This window comes from Platalea leucorodia, assembly GCF_965183815.1.
Source record: "Platalea leucorodia genome assembly, chromosome: 2".
Taxonomy (NCBI): domain Eukaryota; kingdom Metazoa; phylum Chordata; class Aves; order Pelecaniformes; family Threskiornithidae; genus Platalea; species Platalea leucorodia.
The window spans coordinates 86,018,079-86,034,005 of record NC_138824.1 but is presented as its reverse complement, the minus strand read 5'-3'; the positions used below and the strand labels follow the sequence as shown (position 1 = coordinate 86,034,005).

General features: G+C 45.7%; 1 protein-coding gene across 4 annotated transcripts in view; it reads right to left on the bottom strand.

Moving 5' to 3' along the window:
- CNKSR2 (connector enhancer of kinase suppressor of Ras 2) overlaps window positions 1-5,798 on the bottom strand; it is a gene marked incomplete at both ends in the record, with an annotated part of 215,875 nt that extends 210,077 nt beyond the window's left edge. For all 4 annotated transcript variants that reach the window (XM_082304996.1, XM_082304997.1, XM_082304998.1 and 1 more), the window contains one exon: window positions 5,735-5,798. In XM_082304996.1, the coding sequence (XP_082161122.1) occupies window positions 5,735-5,798 (64 nt within the window). The remainder of the gene's footprint in view (window positions 1-5,734) is intronic.
- Window positions 5,799-15,927: the final 10,129 nt, after the last annotated feature.

Below are 15,927 nucleotides of genomic sequence, written 5' to 3'. Positions count from 1 at the left end.
AATTTTGGTAGCGAGTGAGACCACCTCACCCAGGAAAGCTCCCTCCCGAAAAGATCATTAATTTAGAAACGAATTCTCATGTTATGCCTAAAATTTGGCTGCATGAGTTATTTGCAGAGTGGCTGCTTATGTAACATTGCCTTTGCTATGGCAACACCAGGGCTGTTAGGCTTTGACACATCCCAGTTGCAATTGCAGTTTCATTTTCTGCTGATAAACAATGGCAGGAGAGGTTCTCTAATCACAAACCAAGATGCTCTAAAACGCATCACCGTGACTGATGTGGTGGCCATTGATACTGCTAAAACTCCTAATGTCAGAAGGGCAAGCAAAAAGTGAGAGATCCACAGGAAAAATAAACAAGCTAAAGAGAGAGAGATCTTCCAGTGCTGCTTTCACTACAGGTTTAAAGCCGGAGTCCTTAAAACTGAAGTTTGGAATAGCACACTTTGACTCTTGACTATCGGTCTTTGTACAAAATCCCCTCTCCAAAAAGACCCCCAACTTATCTTACTGAAACTCTTATTACTTTCTTACAAATGGAGTAACTATCTACAAATTAAAAAGTTTGGGGATTCATCAAAATTAAGCTGCAACTATGGTACTACTTCATATTTTTCTACAGCTTTTCTTACTAGGCATTACAGTCAAAGTCGTAACTCCATTTAATAGCATCACTTCAAAGCTAATGGAGTACTATATGTACCCTCTGATACTGCAAAATTTCAGTTTGCTTTTCTTGGGAGGGAAAAAAAAAAGTTTTAATGCTAACCAATTGTAAAACACCTGATCTATTCCACATATGGCACTTAGCAATCACTATTCAAGTTGGTGACTATTCTGCAGCTCATCAGTCATCTACACAACCTTCACAAGGAACTAAAGTTTCAGAATCCAAGTATTTTTCATCCTCTTAACTATCCAGCTTTTGTTTCCCCAAGACAACTCAGTCTTTTCCATATTATTTCTAATACATTTCTTAAGGGTGCTACCAAAAGTAAGATGAATAGAAGTAGCATAAGAAGGCACCTTTAATTCAATAAATCATTGAAAATTGAAAAGACAGACAAAATTGAAAGCCCGAAATGAGGCACATACATATGTGCAAGCACACCTTCTCTCTACCATAAGGCAGATGCTCAGAGGACTCTGCGGCACTGTAGTCCAGCCTACACTCCAGAAAAAGCTCTGTCCTAAACTCTGTCCATAACACAGTCTTCTTTAGAGAAAGCCAAGGCAAAAAATGAGGCAGGTCTGATAAGGACCCTGAATACAGGAGTCATCCTTACTGTTTTTAAGACCTAAATCCATTTGCTGCGAGAGGGTTTGTGCCTTCGCTGGTGAGCTTCCCTGGTGCTACCTAATGGTTCAGGATCTGCAGCAGGACCTGGGTGTTGCCACAGAAGTCCTAGGGCTCTGCACATGCAGGAACAGGAGTAAAAGGATGCCCATGGCAACATGTTTTTTTAAATCATGGTTAAGTATTAGCCTTTTGTTTCAGAGCATTCCCAGAAACTCTTGCATTTTCTTGATGAATAACACGTAATTCCCGGTACACCAAGTGGAGCACAGTTGCCGGTAGCCCATGACAACTCCATGCAGACACACACGCTGCTGAAAATGACGTGAACTTCTGTACGTGAAGAGCAGACAGAAACTCAGTTCTTAAATCCATCTAATATTCAGTCATCCAAGTGGGGAACTTTTGCACTCTGCTTTTGCTTTGCTAGCAAATTCATGTTTCTCCTCTTCCCCCAGTCCTTCTAAATATTTACATCCTTCTAAATGCTGGTAGAGTAGACTTTACAGAGGTAAAAAGCCCCCATTCCTTAGCATTAGAAGCCTTTAGAGCAACTCCATGCCTCAGATGTCAGCTTCTTGAGTATGACTACCATTATAACAGTTGAAGCTGTATGAGCTTAGTATAAGCTCTATGAGCAGTCATTCAGCAAACAAAAAATAAATATTTAAGCTTTGTTAGATAAAGTAATATGGATTTTTCCAGGTGAATTGTCTTTTTGAACAGATTCTGCCATTGAGAGATTGGTACTGAATTAAAACTAGAATATTGTTAAAAGCAGCAAGTCCTTATCAAACTACAGCCATTATAAACAACCTCAGACAAAAGAAGTTAAATTGCAAGACTCAGTTAAAAACATCCTGATGTTTGGCAAGTAATTGCGTGTCTTGAGTTTTCTCAGCGCCTCAGAAATCTACAACACATCTGACATGTTCCCTTCCTCAGTCAGTGAAAGCCATGACGTTCGACGGCGCTTGCCTGTGCAACGTGTCAATGTCTTGCAACGCGGCAGTGGAATCCACACGTGTCCTCCAAAGGGGAGGCAGAGGAGGTGATTGACACAGTTTCAGCTCACTGATCCGTGCAGGGCCTTTAAAATTAGTACTAAATGTATAAAAAGCAAAATAATACACAGTTCGAATCAATTTAAATATTCATTCTATCCTCCACATACAATATGCCATCCTGTGGGAGAGATGAGCTAATCCATCTGCTCTTTTTCCAGCTCTATGACAGTTAATCTTCTGTCAGTGGGTTCATTTTAAACCATACAAAACCTCATATGCTGACACAGGCTCCGTTCATTTTGTCCTTTTCATTTGCAAAGTTTTAACTGGTACTTTGGTCCACTACTTCTTAATGTACACATTTTCATAGGTCAAAATTTAGGTAGTGACTTATTTGCATAACCAGTTCCAGGTACAACTCACTCTCTCAGCAGTGAGAGTCCATAGGCCATTACAGGATCCATAGACCAACCATGTATATCAAGGAATTAAAAAACAAGAGGACATTGGAGAGACTGTATTTATTGCATGAATACCCATGGTCTTGAGCCTGCTCCCTATCCAGCCATCCAGCCCAGAGCTCGGCACTTTTATGTAACCCTTTCAAGCGGGAATACTTTCCTTGTCTTCATTTCTCACATCTTTAATATTAGGCCCGATGCTTTATCACTGCCCTGAACAAAATGCCACTGAGGTAATGGCTCTTTTGCCTAAATAAAGAATTCCAGACAGGGCCTTTTATTGCAAACGTTCAGGTCATACCAGCAAGACCGTCACAAAAACGCTGAGAGCAATAAAATCTAAAGTGTTTCATTTCCCCTTGCTTTCAGATAACTGTAAACAATGTTAAACAGTAGGATTTTCCTTTTTCAGGAAAGATTTTGCTTTGAACATTGAAACCTATTTTTAAGAATGCTCTTTACAGAGCTGCTCCGAGCAGGCATATTACATAGCAGGGCACTTTCTTAAAGGAAGAGGTTAAAACCCAGTACAGCCTTTCTAATTCTGTAAAATAATCCCAGTAAGTCAGCAAAATATTCTCGCATCTTGAAGTTTAATGTAATTTATGCAAACCAGACTTGACTGCCACTAATGCAAAGACCACTAATGCACTCACCCCAAAGTTCTCATGACAAAGACACGTTCATGTTTTACTCATTGAACTGTCTTGGGTACCTCTTAAAACACAGAGACTTTCAGAAATGTAATCTGTTGGAGACGATGTGTTTAAAGCAGTAGAAGAACATATTTTCACCCGGATTTCAATAACAATGTTTGCAACACCACAAATGATACATGAGGAAAAAGAAGTTGTTGCAGCCAAGACCACTTGCCCTTATCCGCTACCATCCTTCCTCCAAACTCCGCAAGGTGCGATCCATCAGCCAGGACCAGACCTGCCCACGCCTGCTGGTCCTACTCATTTCCAGGCTCAACTTCTGAAACTCTGGTGGCTATCTAGGTGGTTTTCCTCAGACAGTGCTAGTCAAAGGCAAGTGCTTTATCTCTTTGCACCTCACTCTAAATGAAGGCTCGTCTGCAATTCGGAATACAAAATGAAGAAATGAAAGCTTGAAGCAACATATATGTTTGCTCATTAAAAACAAAAGTACTCCAGAGAAACAATCGAGCATTCACACCAAAATAAGCAGGTTAAACACTAAAAAGCAAGCTTCGCAATCCAAAAAGCAGGCACGACTGCAGTCACTGCTTTTTTTGTAAAGTTCACATAATTAATTTTAAAAACAGATCTACAGCTCTGCGTGTTAGTGACAGGTTTCTAACCACAAACCTTTATCCAGCCTCACAGTTTGTAATGTTATCATTTAGTCAGCCTGTTGTTTTTAAATAACTGATTTTATATTGATGCAATACAAAAACAGAGTATGCAATGTACTCCACCTGTCATTTATGAAAAGTATTTGATGTATTACATTTTTTAAGTGTTTTAAAAATGCGGTATCTGCAAATTCATTATTTTTTCTGCATTCCCAAAATATGGGGGAGGTATCTCAGACATTGATTTGAAAAAACTCCTACACAATCTTTTCTTTTTCCCAGAAGTAAAAATGTTGGAAGCTAAATAGCTGTAATAAAACATTTTGAAGTTGAAAGGGGTTTGCTTTTAATACTGATCATCTGTAGCTCCTTCAAGTTTTTTATTAATATTTAATAATTTCTTAGGATATGAAGTATCACATTATTCTTTTATTATTATTATTATTCTATGGATTGACAATGCTTCAGAAACAGCAAAACTATGTATGTTACTGAATATAATTATAACTCGACAGCTATAAATGCCAGGATTGAATAACTGAAAACATATGCTATGTGCCTGAAATTTTAAGGATGATGAAACTGTCACATTAGTAGCACGCAGCATGTTATAAAGAACTCCCACAATGTAGCAGTTGTTCAAAAGTTGTACCCATCCGGTCATTCTATCTTTATAAAAAGATATATAATACTAGATGGTGATTTATTCAAAACACAGCTGCAGCCTAAGTTAAAGGTAATAACAAAAAAAAAAAAAACCCACAACCGCAAAAAGACCTTTTTAAATTACAGTGTTAAAGCCATGTCGGTGCGCGCAGAATAACAGAAAAGCATTTCCAGAAAGTCCAAATTTTATTCTCATTAGACTTTATTTTGGGGGAGGACAGGTGAGGGAGCGGGAGCAGCGGAGCAGCAGTAGGCACACACGTCAGCCCAGCGGACTCTGCCAGGCTAATGGAAACCAGGGACCTTTAAATGCCGCCCCTGGGGACGGGGATCGCGACCCCCCCACGCGTGGGTGCCCTCGGCCCGCCCGGGGGAGCCCCGGGAGGAGGCGGGGGGGGGGGCAGCGCGGACCGACCCACCGACCCCGCCGCCTGCGGAGACCCCCGGCCCCCCCCGCCCCGTGCCCCCCGCAGGGCCGAGCGCCCGCCTTAGGTTCAACTTTTATTTCGCGAGTCATTTCGCGCCGCATCTGCCGGGAGCAGCCCGCCGCGCTCCTCGCATCCCCTCGCCGCTGGGGAAGGGCGGGGGGCCGCACAGCCCCGCCGCCACACCGCCGCTCCGGAGCATCCCGGGCTCCCCCGGGCACAGCCTTCCCCCCGTCCCCCCCGCGCCCGGCTTTATGAGCCGCCGGGGGTCGCCGGCCGCCCCCCCTCTGCGGCCGGGGGCGGAGGGGGGAGCGCAGGCCCCCGCCCCGGGGCAGCCCGCGGCCCCCGGCCCCCGCGCTGCTCCCTCGCCCCGGCGGCGCGGCCCCGACGGCCTCCCTCCTCCCTTCCCACCCCCCAGCCGAAACGTGGGGGGCGCCGGCGGCGCCGGGAGGCGGGACCCCGGCGCGGGGGAAGCCGCGGAGCTCTCCGCACCTGCGGGGATGGGGCGGGGGGGTGAGGGGAGAGGCGCACCGCGCAGCCCCGGCGCCGCTCCTCACCTTTCATCCAGTCGACGACTTGGCTCGGCGACCACTTACTGACGGGCTCCATGATGAGGGCCATGGGGGGCTCGGGGGCGCGGGGCTCGGGCGGCCGCCGCTCTGCGGGCGAGGGGCGAGGCTGTGCGGAGCGGCGGGACCGCGCTGCCCGGAGCCCGAGCGGCGGCGGCGGCGGGAGGAGAGAGCCGCTAAATCCCCGCTTGCCTCCGCTCCGCTCCGCTCCGCTCTCTCGCTCGCCGCCTCTGTGCCTCTCTGGGGATTTCAGTTCATGCTGCCGGCTCGGCGGGGAGGAGGAGGAGGAGGAGGAAGGGGGAGGAGGCGGCGGCACGCTCCGACGCCTCCCGCCCCCGCGGACCCGCGGGCAGCGGCGGCGGCTCCCGGCCCCGCTGAGGGGTCGGTCCCCGGGCGGCGGCGGCGGCAGCGGCGAGCGGGGGGCTGGCGCGGCTCGGCTGTGCCCGGCTGCGCCCGGCTGCGCCCGCCGGCTCCCGCGGCTCTCGGCGGCCGCGGCTCCCGCGCCGGTGTCTTTTTCTCCTGGCGGAAATGACGAGGCGGCTCCTGCCACCCGAAAATATCTCCAAGTGAAATGGGAAGCGACACCCGACGGCCGCCCGGGGCGGGGGAGCGGGGGGGGGGGCCGGGATGACTCGCAAGGTGCCGCCGCCGGGGCGGGGGGGGGACACACGGGGCTGGGGCGGCGGCAGCGCCGAGCACCTGCTCCCGCCGAGCCGCGGGCAGCGGGGGGGCTGCGGGGGAGCGCGGCCAGCGGCACCGGGCCGGCGTTGGGGTTGGGGTTTTTTCCTTCAAAAAAGCATCGCTGCGTGGGCGGGAGAGGTTGGTTTTTTTGGTTTTTGGTTTTGGGGGGTTTTTTTTTGGTTTGTTTTTTTTTTTTTTTGTGAGAAAAGCCCGACTGTAAAACTGCCGTGATGGACGGTGCCGCCGAACGCCCCGAGGGAGCCGTGCGGGCGGGCAGCGCAGATGGGGGCGGCCTCGGCCGGGCTCTGCCGGCGGCCCGGAGAGGAGAGGGAGAGGAGAGGAGCAGCACCTTGGTCATTTTGCCTGCCTCACCCCGAGGGTGCGGTAACGGGGCAAACTGGAGTGAGGTCAACCAGCAGAATCGGGGTAGGAATTAGGGAACCTCAGGGGGGAGAGGGCTCCTCTGCCCACGCTGTCCCCGGAGTTGCCCCGCTAAGGTATGGCAGCTGCAGGTGCAAAAATCCACCGTCCCTGCAGGGGACCATCGTTGCTGGAGCTGTTCATCTTCTCCTCCTTGTGTCCTGCCAGGCCGCATCGTCCTGGAGGCTGCCCCAAGGGGCCAATTCCCACAGACCCTGTGCCACAATGTCTGTTTGTAGGAGTCCCTCCCAAACGCAGAGCGATTCCTCCTAGGATGGCCGTGGGTGCTTTTCAGGCACCCTTCCTTGGAGCCTCTGCTCTGAGGAGGTGGTGACCCCCCCTGGAGCTCCAGGCGGAGGATAAATACTGCTGAAGGGTGTTTTCCTGCTAGTGAATTGGCCAGTGCACAGCTTTGCCTGCATTTGCATTCGCCCTGCTTCTCCTGCCAAGGCTGAGGCGACGGCCATCGAGATGTTCCCTCTGACAGTGTCGGCTGCTGAACACCAGCTGCTGACACTGACATTTAATATCTGTACGTGAGAAAAAAGAGGATTCCCTCAGCCCCGAAGTGGCAATGGCAAAGGCATCCCTTTGCATGTCATGGGCAGCGACAGAAGCCCTCCCATTTCGGTATGTGGCATTGAAGCACTAACGATGAGGGCCAGTAAGGCACTCCTAGGGTTGGTAGCACCTCTCCCTGGAGTCCGAGGAAGAGTCTCCCTAGCAGCACTAGTTAGACTTGACCCTCACTTTAAAGGTTGTACATATCCATGAGAAGAAGCTTCTTTTTACTGAAAACTGGGGCTTTGACAGTGTAACTTCCCTTGAATTTGGCTCTAGACATGTCTCCTGTGTCACATTCCTGCCGGCACACTGACGAGGCAGTCTGCTTCTGAAGAGGCTGCGTTACCTAAAGCCACTGAAACAATAAACCTCACTTGCAAATTAAGGCTGACTTTTGCCTTATGAAAGGTTTGAAAGGTATGCAGGATCCTTACATACTGGGTTATTGTTGTTGAAAGAGCGTGTCATAATTTTAATTAGAAACCAGTAGTTTGAAAGGTTTAGAAGTAAATACCCAAGATCAGACTGAAACCTGGCATATAATTTATAACACCATTGTGTAATTCTCATTGTGCTGGGAAGTTCTTCATGGGTGAGGAGAGGGGAAGTAAGTTCTCAGTGCATATATATGAAGTGCTATAGTTCGTAATTACAGAACGCACTGGGATCCCTATAGCTTGCCAGGGTAATTTGTAGCTAAAGCGAGTTTTTCAGTAAAGCATCTGTGACCCAGTACTGTCCCGGTGGTCAGTATCTATTACTTTTAAAGTCCCTTTTGTAGTGATTCTAGCAAATTATGGAATGGTAAAAGGAGGAGCTTACTCCCCCACTTCAGTAAACAGATGATGTGTTGAGCATGGGATCTAATTACCTTTATTGTTCTTCTCATAGAGCACAGCCATCTCATAAATACAGGGGTAAATCCCCGTTTTACTCAGGCAGATGTTCTTGTTTCCGTCTCACTGAAGTGCATTGGCTTGGCTATGGTGGGGAGGATTTGGCTCACTGTGAGTGATGATAAAATTATCCGGCCGTGGTATTTAACTTGGTGACCTATTATGGCAATGAATTCTATAGTCAGGACATGTGCTACATAAAAGCATTTTTTTTAATTTGCTCTAAATTTATTGCTGCCTGATTTTATTATTGTTCTCTCTTTCTAGGGTAAGAAGTCAAAAGGAGAGCTGAATGACTTTTCATGCTGACCTTCTTAAACTAAAGTGTCTCAGCCAAAATGCCTTAACCAAAGTCTTCTGTCTGTTTTCATCTTTCAGTTTAGTGGCCCTCCTCTTGCTGTCACACCTGCATGAGTCAGGCCTTTTATGTAAAGCGTATGGGACAGGCTTCTGCACAGATGCTGAACTGCAGGATTATGTCCTAACTCATCTTTTATAATTACTCTGGTCCATATAGTGCATGAAAAATTACTGTGTTTAAAAAAATACATCTAAATATATATGTCCTTGTTAGGTAAGTCTCAATTTATTAGGTAGTAAATGTAAAAGTAAGTACACAGTTTAAAATTCAGTATCGAAAGAAAAATAAAAAGAACAGGAATGAGTTTACAGCTGAAGTACAAGCCTGAACCCAGCAGTATAGACTATATATCTGCTTAAATATCCATTCTCTGAACATCCATGGACATGGATGGACAGCCCCAGCAGATAAGTTTGGGCACACGCACCTCCTGGATCAGCGCCTCAGCCTGCAAGCTCGCGGGAGAAGCTGCTGCCTTTCTGTCATGGTACATTGTCAAAAACAAAACTCCCTGGAGTTCGACTGGCAATCATAGCTGCTACAGCAATACAAATTGTAAATAATAGCAGTAAATAGTTCAAGTATGTCTAATAATATGCTTTTTGTGCCTATTTAATCAATAGGACAGCTCCTGAAGTAGAACACTGCTGTCTGAATAACAGTGGCAGAATTAGATCCAAGCTCTAACACTGGTGCATTGAGTGTGTATTTGGTTTATGTATATGAAGCCAGACTCTACAGTGGGTGCTAGTGATGGATACAAGCATAACTGTGGGTTCCCCAGAAACTTCATGGGTTTTCTGCTAGGGTCTCTAGAAAACATACAAGATGCTCAGCAATGACAAGTTGAAATCTTGCCCTGAAGATACGGAAAGAAATTTAGCTCTCAAAAGATGTTGTTACTGGTGCTGGTTATTAAAGCCAATTCTTCTAGAGGAAGGAAGATGAAAACAACTGGAGGTAAACTAACAGTAACTAAAGCTGAGGTCTAATAAACCCAGCTGGATTAAAAAACCAAACAAACAAAAAAACAAAGTGAAAAAGCTGATACTTTCTTCAAGTTAAGAAAGCTTGTTTGTGTTTTGGTAAGAAATAAATTCCTGATTTTTACAAGGGGGGCTTTATTTGATAAGAATTGAACTCTTGCACCAGTATTAGCTCATGCTACAAATAGCTGCTTTGGATGCTGTATCCGCATTACTAGAGAGTATTTTATTCCACAGCTTGGGACAACGTGTAAAGCAAGTTGCTACTCTCTTTGAATAAAGACACTGGGTTCATTCTTTGTCTGGTAGGGCTGCCATCTGTCCTTTGTTCCCCAGCGTCATTTTGCCTTCAGAGTGGTGTCTGAGCTGATGCCTCATCGATGCAAGGATTGCTGTCCTTGCAGGACAGGCGTCTTCCAAGGAGAAGCAGGAATGACGGGGAGGGGGAGGGAAATAACAAATAGTCTTGGTGCCAGGGGGCTGTAGGCAAGTAAAGGAGGAGGAAGAGTGTCCATAGCAGACCAGAGGTGCAGTGAGGTAGTGAGCCTCTGATGAGGGTGGAGGCAGAGCAGATCAGGAAAGTTTAGAGGAGCAAAGGGGCTTAGATGGAGTTGGAGACCCAAGGCAACTCAGAGGGATACACCGTAGTGGCCCGTTGTCCCTGGCACTGGGGCAGCGGGGAGGTGTGAAGGCCCCAGGGCAGGAGGGAGGTCCATCTCAGCTGAGAGGGGCAGGCGGCTCTCCCGCCTGTGCCGCAGGGGGCTGCGTGGCCCACCGCCCCGCCAGCAGCTGGCTGTCACGCACTCCACGTCCACGGGCAGCCTCTACCCGTATGACAAAGAAGCCAAAAAGGCAATGACACTCACTTAATTTGGGGCCTACACTGAGATCTCGCTGTTTCCTCATTTCTCGCCCCTCATCCCCTTCAACCTGCCAGAAAGAACAAGTGTTTTAAAATAGTGTTTCAAAGGCAAATATCTTGCCCTTAAAGTATATGCCTTACATCCCTAATGGTTTAATTTGACATAAATACGGGGGGGGTTGTGCAGTTGATATTGTTTTTATATAATCAGAAATACAAATCATAATCCCCCAAAGATGTTTAATAATTTAAAGTATTCAGAACTCAGTTAAGGCTATTAAGAGGTTAGAAATTAGATTAAAGGTGGCTAAAGGGTAAAAATTCAAGGACTTCAAATACCTTTTGTAATACAAAGGCTCTTAAAAAATGAATAGGCTGAGAATTTCCCCAGGAATTTCCTATCATTTTAATTAGGTTTCTTCATTTAAAATAAAAAAAGAAACCGCTCGGTACACAATTTGAGTCCCACTGCCTTTCTTGAACAGAGGACTCAAATAATTGCCTGCTGAGCCCTCCCTGTTCTCCAGGTTTGTGGGGACGTGCAAAGGCTTAATAGATTTTTAAGTTCAGGAGGGAGCACCCCGACCATCTGACATGCTCTCCTACATTGACACCTGCCAAGGAATTTCGCTCAGCCTTTCCCGCGGTGAGGGGAATTATCTTTCCTCTGATCATATCTCTTCTCTGCACCAAATTGTATCCATTTCTCATTTCCTCCCACATGGAGTCAAATGGCTGGTTCATTTTGTTGCTGAAAAGAACAGGAATCCCTGGCAATGTGATGGGCTCTTGTCTTTCTGCATCCCACAGTTGCTCCCAGCCAAGGCTCTCGGTGCAGCTTCACGGCAGTGCGCTGCTGCCATGAGGAAAGAGCAACGCTGCCACGGGGAAGGCGCGAGCCAGCGGCAGAGGGGCGGTGGATGTGTCCTGCAGATGCAGAGGGCTTTTTGGGAGCATTAGCCACACGGTTGGAGGTGTGGGGGGAGCTGTAATCTCGAAAGAACAGTTTTCTATTCCTTCATGAAAATAAATGCACATAGGTGGTATTATGTTTTCTTTTTTTAGGCATGAGCTCAAGGAGGCTGTTTGTTTGTTCAGCTACCGTGCTAGGCTAAGGCTGCATTTATGCTACCGCGACACAAATGCCCCACTTGAAACAATAAGAAACCCGAGGGAAGCGTGCTTCTGTGCTAAAATTATTAGGAAAAGATTATAAAAGAAAACAGCTACTAATTATTAACATCAGGTTCCCACTCATTATTAGCATCACAAATGTAAAATGGCTGCCAACAAGAGTCAGCTCGGAAATCTCATTAGAAAGAAATGTCACAGTTTATTCCTGGTTATAAATGCTATTTTATTACCTTTGGAATGGTTGAGTGGCTTGGCTAAGTGCAATGGGTGGCTCCCCTCGAGGTATATATTTTTACTGATGAATTTGTATTAGCAAAAGAATAAGAAATATCTGATCATTTTCTAAGCAATCCTGAAAATAAAACAACATTCTAGAATTGCCGAAGAATGTAGTCATGTAAATTGCACACTGGAGTACAAAAGAAAAAGAATAATGATATGGTAATATAAAAAGGGCAAAACCATAATGGGAAGGGACATTTGTCAGTATACTCAGAAAAGCACAATCTGTCTCCCTGGTAATTTGGTGGAGTACAGAAAGTATTACTTGCCATATTACAAGTACTACATTTTATTTCTGACTTCAGGAAGCATTGCCATATGTCTTCCAAGTCAGACATGGCCTCTTAAATGTAGCGTGTTCTTTGTTCGTGCTGTACGGGCTCCATCCCGCGTGGACAGTATTTAGGCTGAATAAATTAAAGAGAATATAAATCTTCCAGTGCCACAAGACTTCGTCTCAGCCGGCTTTTGTGGATGAAGTGGGCAGGAGCAATTTGGCTCCTAATGGCCAGGGAAACTTGACAGGTTTGCTTTATTTCTCAGACCTGACAACTTTCTCTAAAAGCTATTGTTATGGAAATAGTCCCAAATTTCCCAGCCTTAAGAAGCATTTACTACTTTCAAACATATTTAATGGGAAAAGGAAAAAAAAGACACATATTTTCAAATATTCCTGGTATAAAGCAGTGTATCTGTGTTACAATTAAATATGCCCTGATGTGCCGTGATATTGCTGTGATTAGCAGTTATTTAAGATTTCATACATTTACATGAAGCTTCACGTTTACAGCTTGAGAAATTTGTGACCTAAGGTCTTACTCCTATGAGCTGTCCCTTCTGGTCCCCACGTTCTCCCTGGAGCTATACTGGGACTGTGTATAGACCTAAAGGTCCGTCCATATGGTGTCACATTGAAATCAAAGGGAATTTAGGGAGGCTGATGGTCAAATCAAAAGGATGCCTGCAGATCAGTATTAACCAGAGTACGTCAGACTTACTTAAATATGTAAAGTGTTCAGATACCACAGCAGTGACATAGTTTGGACTTTTCTATACTACCATGTCATTAATGTTCCTTTAGTACTACTGTTTACAGCTGGACCTGGTTAAAGCATAAGAAACAAGGATAAGGCAAGGGAATATTGTTTTATTAAAGGGATGTATGAGGAATATCTTTGTAAGGGAAGGCACTTTTCTAGTGTCAAAGAATTGTAGTAATGAAGGACAGTAACAGTATAGAAAGAAATGATGGATCAAGGTAAAAAAGTGGCATTATAAAAGGAGTGAAACGGAATGACAGGAAACAATGCAATAATTAGAAGAAAATATTACAAGAAATTGGGAAAAACAAGGAGCGTAAGAGGAGAAGAAAGCAAATGTATGTACAGATCAGTCTGTAGGTACAGTTGGAATTAAGGGTGCAGAGTGAGAAACCAGTGAAGTGGGAAGATACAGAAGAGTATTGAAACTGGGAGGAAATAAGGGAGAAAATGTAAGTATATTATCATCAAAGCCAAGAGATCCAAAACACGGACAGGTTTTAGAAGAAAAGGATTTTAAGAAGGCAGATAGATTGGACAGGGTGGATTTTAAATACCCGAAGTGACTCAGCAGGAATTAAGCCACAAAGAAGGAGTCAAAGTAACTTTAATTAGTCAGAGAAACAAGAAAGCTTCTTGCAAAACATACCCAGATCAAGTGCTAAACAAAAGCTTTTTTGTTGTTATTTTTCTGGTAACTTAGTGGACTAGGACTAATACCTTGAACGCTGCTGAATTAAACGTACCTGGCTCATTCGTTAGCACTGGTCTCAGCTACTACAGAACAGCTCACGTCCATGACATTAAATAGCCTTTACCTCCAAAACCAAGTGGCTGCGTGCAGCCTGCATATTTTGAATGGTTCCTGACCATGCTAACACCCAAACTGTGCTTGGGACTTGTCTGGGAGGTGTTAGCTGGCGTAGCCCAAAGCTGTGCTGAGGCACATTTGAGCGTTTGGTAGCACAAGCATTCTCATGCCTGGAAATATTCCAAGACCTTGATAGATTTACTACTGTGGACTTAATGATGGAGCCTACATTCATGCCACAGGCTCTAGCATTGCTTTCCAGGTTCATGCTCTGCTGTACTCTGACTTGAGTGTCAACGTCAGACTAGGGCAGGCAGCATCCATTCCCTGCAGCAGCAAAACCAGGGCTGGACAGGGGCCCGAACAGTCTCCAGCTGGTCTCCCAGTCCCTACACTTTGGCAACCAGGAACCAAGGATGTGCTCTGGAGGTGTCATAAATCCCAAAGGAGAATCCCTGAGGTGCCCTGGAGGTGATCTGAGCACAAGCAGTCAATACCACACTACAGATAAAACCATTTTCTCTCATTTGTTACCTCCCTCTACTTCATAGCCTCAAATTCCCATGGCCATCCTCCTACCCAGACAGTCTACTGTTAATCATGAGTGCTGCCCCAGCCCTGCAATCTCCTGAAGCTTTTGCTTCTGTAGTTGGCAAAGATGAGCACTGGGAAGTCAGGAAATAGGAGTCACAGATCGGAAACTTTGGCAAAGCTCTCAAGCACTGCTTGAATAATTGCTCAGCAAAAATGCAAGCCACAGACTCATTTCAGATTCCTCTAACCATCCCAATTTTAAAAACTCTATTAATCCCAGTGACAGCCGAGTATCACACCTATCTAATCTAATCTTCCAAGGCATTTCCATTGTGCTCTTCTCTGTAGTATTCCGAGCATTTTAGAGAATTAAATGAGTCTACTACATAATCTAATTAATATTGATCTTTGGTTCTCTTCTTGCTCAACACAGGCAGGAGGAGAAGGCATATAATTCATCTTGTTTAATTATTATTATTAAAGTTATTACAGTGGGAAAGCAATGATAGAGAGGAGTCCTGCATTTTAGCCAGAGGGCATCAATATCTGTGGCTCTTCCAGTGTCTCGAAGGAGGGAGTCCCAGAAAGAGCTTTCCTCTCATGATGTTGAACAGCACTGGAGGACTCTGCACTAGTATATCCGGATTTGTTCAAACCGCTTTTCAGCTGCAGGTATGTAGTATAGGTTCACATTAATGTTTGCACTGGTGCAGTGTACATGATTGCATACCCAAAATGGAACTGCATCAAATTTAAGACCTACCTTGCATCTGTGTGCAGGTTCATATCAGAGCTTGCATAGTGCATTACGCTGATGTGAATTCCTATTGTGCAAATGTGGTCATATGGCTTTTTAGAAATAAGTCATCTTGCAAATAGTCTGGAATGAGTCTACTGGGACTGCTGAAGGTCAGCTCAGAGTCTGGGGGCACCACAATGATTTATTTGTATACTTTCCCTTTCTTCACAGGTCAGCTGCTGTCTCTTGAACCAGCCTGAATTTTACATTTTCCTCTCCAGAGCTGAGGTTATTTCTAAGTTGACTGGATTGCATCTGTCCACTCTGGAAGCGAACAATGCTCAGAACCAAGTTGGCATGTGGCAGCCATGGACTTGGTCTCCTACCATCCCCAAATGAAAAATATTTTTTCTATCAATCTTGACTACTGGAAAACCCAATAGCACTGAAAAGTCCATGATTCCACAGCTAAAAACCCTCACTGAAACCCTTACCTGAAGGTAACATTTCAGGACCATGTGCAGTCTACCTACAGAAGCTTCACGGCCATCTGACCAGATCTGTTCATTTGACATGGGTGACACGCTGTGCCAGACAGTGATGTTTGGAGAGACAAAATCCTTTTTAGTCCTTGCTTGCTCATTCAACCCCCCTTGTTTTATATATGCTCGCTATGTGTCACCTTCGCGTTTCAGGTACTTAGACCCAGTCTGCGGCTATAGTGCACTAGCAGTTATACTCAGGGGTCAAAGAGAAGAGAATCATAGGATCATAGAGTAGTTTGGTTTGGAAGGGACCTTTAAAGGTCATCTAGTCCAACCCCACTGCAATGAGCAGGGACATCTTCAACTAGAGCAGGTTGCTCAGAGCC